This window comes from Rana temporaria, chromosome 6, assembly GCF_905171775.1.
Source record: "Rana temporaria chromosome 6, aRanTem1.1, whole genome shotgun sequence".
Taxonomy (NCBI): Eukaryota; Metazoa; Chordata; class Amphibia; order Anura; family Ranidae; genus Rana; species Rana temporaria.
Window position 1 is genome coordinate 1811770 of NC_053494.1, and position 7798 is coordinate 1819567.

The 7798-nt window shown below is 41.8% G+C and overlaps 1 protein-coding gene across 1 annotated transcript; it reads right to left on the bottom strand.

The window, feature by feature from the left end:
• Nucleotides 1–761: 761 nt before the first annotated feature.
• Nucleotides 762–1682, bottom strand: LOC120942763 (taste receptor type 2 member 8-like). Its single transcript, XM_040355689.1, has one exon. It carries the CDS (start codon nucleotides 1680–1682, stop codon nucleotides 762–764), a length of 921 nt encoding a protein of 306 aa, XP_040211623.1.
• Nucleotides 1683–7798: the final 6116 nt, after the last annotated feature.

A 7798-nucleotide genomic window follows, 5' to 3' on the forward strand; every position in this document is an offset into this window, starting at 1 on the left:
TCTATTTGTGGGGAAAAAAGGACACCAATTTTGTTTGGGAGCCACTTCGCACGACCGCGCAATTGTCTGTTAAAGCGACGCAGTGCCGAATCGCAAAACCTGGCCTGGGCATTTAGCTGCCTAAAGGTCCGGGGTGGTTAAATGCCAAAAATCTGTGTGAAAAAAATATATACATTTCATTTAAGTACAATGTTGCATTACCGAGCAATTACTATTTAAAGCGGGGGTTCACCCTAAAAAAAAATCTAACATTACATTCAGCTCACTACCGACATTGACAGTATGCAGATCTTTTTTTTTTTTTTGCCATACATACCGTTCTTTTCGTTAATTTCCCCCGGCTTCCGGGTAGTGAATCCCGCGAGACTGCGAGTCAGCTCTATATGGCGCCTGCGCACCGACGTTCAGCTTCTTTCGGCAACTTGTGACGCGCCCGTATGCGCTGAGGGGAACCTTTTGTCATACGTCAATCACTTAGCCTGTGCATAGGAACGCCCACTCCCACGGGATTCACTAGCCGGAAGCTGGGGGATTGACAAAAAAACCCGGTATGTACGGCAAAAAAAAAAATTCTGCATACTGTCAATGTCGGTAGTGAGCTGAATGTAATGTTAGAATTTTATTTTAGGTGAACCCCCGCTTTAAAGTAGCGTAGTTCTGATCAGCAAACAATGCCTTAGTCATGAAGGGGGTAAAACCCTCGGAAGGTCGAGTGGTAAAGTACATATTTTTAAACATTCAAGTTAAGGATCCTCTACATTTTAAGTCTCTGTGTTCCTTCGGCTTCTGGTCCAGAATCTTCTCAGAATGATCCTTCTCAGCTTGTTGCTGGCCTGGAAGATGATGGCGGCCTCCACCGATGGAGATAATAATTGTAAGTTCCAACTGACGGCAGGTAATAACTCTGTGAGCTGTGTAGATTTTTCAAGAAAGAGAAGAACCTGAGACATGCAGAAGATTGAGAAAATCAGAAGTAAGAAGAAGATTGTCCTCAGGGCCGTGACATGAGCCTGAAGAGTTGGACGTGTTGATCCCGAGTCGTTATTCTTCACCCTCCAGACGTGTCTGAGCAGAAAGGAGGAAGTGAGGACCAGACACAGAAGACTAAGGCAGAATGGAAGAATGATGCCTAAGATGGTCACAGGCACCAAATAGGAAAGACTGAAACAGAACTTGGTACCAGAGATTCCTGTGCTGTTCTCAGAAGACTGGAGGTGACTTTCTGCATTCAAAGCCAAGATGCCCGGGACACTCATAATGAACACCCCAAGTGCTGTCAGGAATAGAAGGTGACTCAGGAAATTGGACAGAATTCTCTTTATCCAGATGAAGAACCCATAGCTGAGATTGGTGATGCTGGTACAGTAATGAGCCGAGAGCCAGAAGGTCAACCAGAAGCTGTAATAGACTAGGCAGTGAGTTGATATGCTCACAAACATTCCTGCTTGTTTAATGTTTAAGAATGGAGAAAAGACGTAGAGTATTGCCTGTAGACTCATCACACACTGGAGGAGAATATTCACAATTCCCTTCCCCAGAAAGATCACATCGGAGGGACTCAACTTCCCTTTCTTTCTGATGATGTCCAGATTACCCATCACAATACAAGTGTTAGAAGGGATTGCCAAGACCAGTCCCAAGACTGCCGAGACTAAAAAAGAGATGGAGCGTGGAGATATCATGTTGAGGTTTGGTGTGATCTCCGGACAGAGATGACGGGACACGTCCAGTGATAGCAGACAGAATGGTAGAATTAGAGTTGGAATTATGGAAAAAGCCTTCAGAGATCCGTCTCATGATTGACTTTGCATAACCGCGATGGATTTTCATGTCAATCTAAAGTACAGAACTTCCCGTGTAATACAATCTCTGACTCATTTCCATTCTACTGAAATAATTCTCCACTTCAGGACTGGAGGCTGTTTGTCACTCATTGGCTATCATTTATACACTGCAGTAAACTTAAAGGGGTTGTAAATATTTGTTTTTTATTTTCTAAATAGGTTCCTTTAAGCTTGTGCATTGTTGGTTCACTTACCTTTTCCTTCGATTTCCCTTCTAAATGTTTTTTTCTTTGTCTGAATTCCTCACTTACTGTTCCTCCTCAGTAAACATGCCCCCATCTTCCGAGTCGTTCTGGCTGGGGGTTAGTCATCATGCTCGCCCCCTCCCTTGGGACTACATCCCTGCGGGGAGATGCTGTGAACAAAACGCTGCGAGCGCGCTGACTAACCCACAGCCAGAACGACTCGGATGATGGGGGCAAGCTTACTGAGGAGGAACAGGAAGTGAGAAATTCAGAATTTTTTTTTTTAGAAGGGAAATCGAAGGAAAAGGAACCTATTTAGAAAATAAAAATCAAACCTTTACAACCCCTTTAATGATTCTGCATTCTGCCAAACAAAATAAAATGTAATTTTCCAGTATCTAGTGACCATAGTACCTTTTATCTCTAATGCTGCGTACACATATTCGGAATTTCCGACAAGAAAAGTTCGATGTGATCTTGTTGTCGGAAATTCTGACCGTGTGCCTCTTCCACCTGACTACTCCCCCCAGCTGGGCTGGCCCCAGGTATTTAAGGAGGCCTGCCCCCTGCCAAAGTGCCAATCCAAGTTGGGTATTGGTCAGGGCTCCTTAGGATACTCCACGCAGCTCCACCTCGCGTCCCTTCCTCTTCCCCTCCTCTTCCCCTCCTCTTCACCTTCCAGTACTTTCTAGAAGAAAGAGGGAGGTACCAAGAAGTGATGCTGCCTTTGGGGGTCATCAGCTGTTACCCTAAGCCACTCCCAGCCCAGAATGAAAACAAACAGGCCTAGCAACCTGCCTAAATTTACCTACACTGCCAGAGAAAAATCTCACTCTAGCACCTCACTAACTAGAGGGTGCTACACTCTTAATAAGCTTGATTACACTAGGGTGGATGGGCACTCTCTTTACTTTTGTGTTGTTGAGGAGGACAAGGGTTTTTTCCTACAACCCTGGCAAAGTGGTTGTGGGGGGGTCTGTAAGTGGGGTGCTTATTAAAATCAGGAGGTCCCTTTTATTAATAACAATACTGCTCCCCTCACCCATTTGAATGAGTAAATTAAGTAAATATTGCAATATACAAACTAATATTATTAAACTATATATATATTCTTCCGAAAGGCGTTTACGTATTCCCTCTGTCTATTGTATAGATGTATTAACTTGTCTACACCTAAAATTATCTAGTCTATTAAGACTCTGATAAGCACAATTATATAAGGTTATCTATGAATGTCAACACACTGCTTAGTAAAACGATATCTTTCATTTATTTCCCAAGAAAATAGGAATATGCTAGCATCAAATAGTATAAAAGTTTATATCACTATATCTCATTGGCTGGGCTCTGGATGGCAAAAGAGGACCAGAGCCATGAGGCTCAGGCCAAAGCCAGGAGCCAAAAAGAAAAAAAGGGACTTTTTCTCTTCTGTGTGCCCTTTTTAACCATACATTCACACCCACTCGTAACCACCCCAACTTGCCTCCTATCCAATAACATATTGCCAAGAGTTAGTCGTTCTCAATAGATTAAATTACTGACCGTCTTGCCGTATTGGCCACTAGGGGCAGCATTGTCAATGTGTCATGTCTATGCGCACTGGGCTGTCATCTGTGTTAGCCAGCCCTTGTTCTTTTTGAAGCCTGTAATCACACATATAACATCAGGTGGGCTTGAGCCAAGCCGTTGTTAAACTTGCTAACTTTCAGATGCAGATTCTGATATGCTACAAAGCTTTGATGTTAACTGGTTACATTCCAACTTGGGGGCCATTTGCCTGTATCCTCCAGGGAGTGAAATTCCAGACACCTGGTTGAAACAATCAGAAAGAAAACTCAAGAGTTCTTATTTCAAACACATCTTGTATTATGAAATAAACATGTTGCCTTCCAACAGTAAATGATACATAGTACCAACACAGAAGAGCATGGATACTACAAGTGGCAGCCTCAGTACACATTACACAAGAATGGACCACTGTTGTCACCATCAGGAAATCCACCCCAAAGAATGCTGTGCAGTCAGCACTGGAGTGCATATAAAGAGAGAGTGGTGGCAGGAGATCCGTAGCACCGAAATGTAACAAAGGAGAAAAAAGTGAAAATAAGGCAATGGTTTATAAATGTTTTTTAAAGTGACGCACGTCGGGAGGAGTTGGCATGCTGACATCATTGCGTTTGAGTATGTGAGCGGATGGGCGTTCACTAACCAGCTGGCTAATTGTTGCTTTTATTTACCTTATTGCTGTAAGTGTGATTTTATCATTTTTTTGTCAGATTTGTTTATTATTGAAATAATAAGCATAGGCAATATGAACAATAAATGATTACAACAGGTGGTAACAATAATACCCAAATTTAAATTATAGTATGATAAATGGAGGAGTTAAATGTTGTAGAACAGTAATATAGCATACAAAATGTAGAAAAACATCTTGGAAATACTATATTGTGAAAATGGGAGAATATAAAATTTGAGGTTAAATCGACCTGTAAGAATAAAAAAGGTCATAGATATATGAAACAAATATAATTTATTACTGTTTATTGGGACCGGTACCACCACCGGGAGGTTTCGGTAACCGGAAAACCGCACTTTGAAACGGTATAGCTCGAAAGCGGTTCACCTCAGAGAGCTCCAGGGGTCTCATTAGATTGCCCCAACTGGGTACACATGTAGCCCCTTACTTCCTCTACCGACCAGCCAAGTTTGGTTACCGGAGAATGTAAGACCGGGGAGCCACGAATATTTTAATCCGAACATTAACCGCCGTAGACTCCCAATATAAACGGTTCTTCGCCGGTTGTGTTTGGGCACTGGTCGGGCATCGGTGCCCTTGACTATTCCTTCGGAAACTAAATCTGGGAGAAGTGTGGCTACCACCTCTCGGTGTTGGTGTATTTTTAGGACCCGTAGCCGAGGCGGTGGGTGTGTGCCGGTTACCGAATACTAGCCTAAAAATACGAGGGGGGTCTCATAAAATTGGAAAGCGTTGGGGCAATCTATTGAGACCCCCTGGAGCTCTCTGTGGTGAACCGCTTTCGAGCTATACTGTTTCAAAGTGCAGTTTTCCGGTTACCGAAACCTTCCGGTGGTGGTACCGGTCCCAAACTCGGTGTGTGGGTACCCCTCGATGTCCCCTACAGCACCCTGAAGTGTGGTATTTTTGTGACCCATGGTTCCGGATCACGATTACCCTGAATGGAGGGTACCTAGTGTGACCGGTAACTAGAATCGCAAAATTTGGTCCCCAATATTCCCCCCTCTGTTTCCACAGGGGCAAAAACCAAACTTGGCTGGTCGGTAGGGCAAATAATGGGCTACATGCGTACCCAGTTGCGATTCTAGTTATTTTGTGAAGATTTGTTGGTATTGTGTGATTTTTTCATTTTATATCGGATTTACACTATGGTGAGTTCCTCTCTCCTTTTTGGTAACATCTGACCACCTCATATGAGACCTTATGATCGAGACATCCAGCCACATTTCTGTATACTTCCTTTCCATCCATTGGTCCACCCGAAGTTGCCCTGGCTGGGTTTAGCCGCAAGCTCATTTTGCTTGCCTCGTGGTAAGCGCACATTTCATGTGGTGGTGGCACAGTTATATGATGGTGGAAAACATCACGGATTTCACTTAATTTATGTACCTCTAAGTTCACGGATTTTCGAATATTGGACATTCTTTACATGCACATGGATGGGACTTTATTTTCATCATTTAATTTATTTAGTATGGTATTATCATACTCTTATCAATATTAGTGTTGGTTCATTATTGTATGTTATAGGTCAGCCGGCACGGCTATATCTTTCTTCTTTCATTCTTACCAAGTGTGTATCTCACTTCTAGCTGCTGCTTATATTTACATTTTTTTTAGTACATGTTAGCGCTGTATTTTTCCTATTTTTCAATGGTTTATAATACTCCGTGCAGAGAGCAAACCAAATATCATCCAGTTGGAGTTTACATCTATTTCAGTAGACATCTATGTTTGTGGTCATCCCAGACTCGAGGCAGATGCTATGATAAGCAAAACTGTGGTCAGCATTGTCTATTCATAGAATGCGGTTTATTTCTTTTGAATATGTTCCTGAGCTCACCGGTACAAACCAAACAAGGACCAGAGGAAGCAAATCATTTCATATGAAACCTGATGAGACGTTTTCTGCCCATCAAACCCGGCAACCGGATCCTGGAGAGATTTTCATTCCATGATACGTCTTCTCTGAATCTCTTCTGACAAATTTCACTTTATATCTGGACTATTATTTTATCCAGATTATCTCTGCAGAAGGAGAACTCAACAATCACTCTTCCTTCTTCTAAGATGGTCACGGCTCTGAAAATGTTCATATTTGTGTTTTCACTTCTCACAGGTCTCTCCGGGACAATGATCAACTCTTTACTTCTGACTTTGTATTTGTTACAATGGAAAAAGAGCAGAAATTCTGTTGTCTGTGACCAAATCCAAATGTCTACAACGCTTTCCAATATTTTCCTGCAGGTCTGCCTGTCCTCTGATGGCATGCTGGGTATTTTTGAGATGACCCTTAACCATGGTAAGAAAATATTTAATTTAATGCTTACTCTAGAGTTGTCTTTCTTCTATGTCAGTACCTGGAACACCACTTGGCTCTCCATGTTCTACTTTGTCCGATTGGTGAACTTTTCCCACCCTTATCTCCTGAGGATGAAAGCCACGTTCCTGTCTTCTGTTCCTCAGCTCATAGTGGGGTCACTTCTTGGCTCAATCATCATCACTTTGCCGTTTTTCTGGTTAACAGAAGTCAATCCTATACAAAACGGAACTTTGTTAACAAATGGGAGTGTTTATGAGATTAAAATGAATTTAAGTTTTACTGTATGTAACTCGTTCTTTGGATGTCTACTTCCCTTCGCTCTGACTTGTCTCTGCATCGGTCAATGTGTCACATTACTGCTGAGACACGTCTGGAGGATAAACCTCAGTGAGTCTCACCTAACGTCATCTCAGCTCCAGGGACACATCCGGGCCACCAGGATAATGATCATGAGACTTGTCCTGGACTTGACTTGTTATCTTGTAGTTATGGTATCTCTACTAACTTCATTCCGAAATGATACGTGTGTGTTGTGTTCCTGGATTACTGCCCTGATGTACCCGACTCTTCAAAGTCTCATTTTAATCCACGGAAACCCGAAACTGAAAAGCAAAATATGTAGACAATGCGTCAGTAACTAAAAGAGGTTGTGCTGTTACATTTGTGATATAAATAAATCTTAATAATGAACGGCAACTACAATGAGATCATTGGGACCGGAAGTGAAGAGATCATCTCCACTGAGGAGACAATGAGAGAAAAATAAAAATACAAATCTCATTAGTGTTGAAGGTTAGATCTTCTGCTGGGAGCTCCATGTCCTTGTTGGGGGGATCCAACCTCACTTTATGTCCCAAAACCAAGTTTTATGGGTTCTGTTCCCAACAGTGTGACTCTAATTTACAGAAATTTGAAAATTTTGTTGGTAAATTAATCGGGAAAATATTTAAAAAAGGACGTATATTATAAGGTCTCTAGTTTGTACAGCTCTGAATAATATTAATAATAATAATAATAATAATAATAATAATAATAATGCAATAGAACATATACAGTAAAACCTAGGATTGCGAGCATAATTCATTCCGGAAACATGCTTGTAATCCAAAGCGCTTGTATATCAAAGCAAATTTCCCCATAAGAAATAATGAAAACTCAAATGATTCGTTCCACAACCATTTATTTA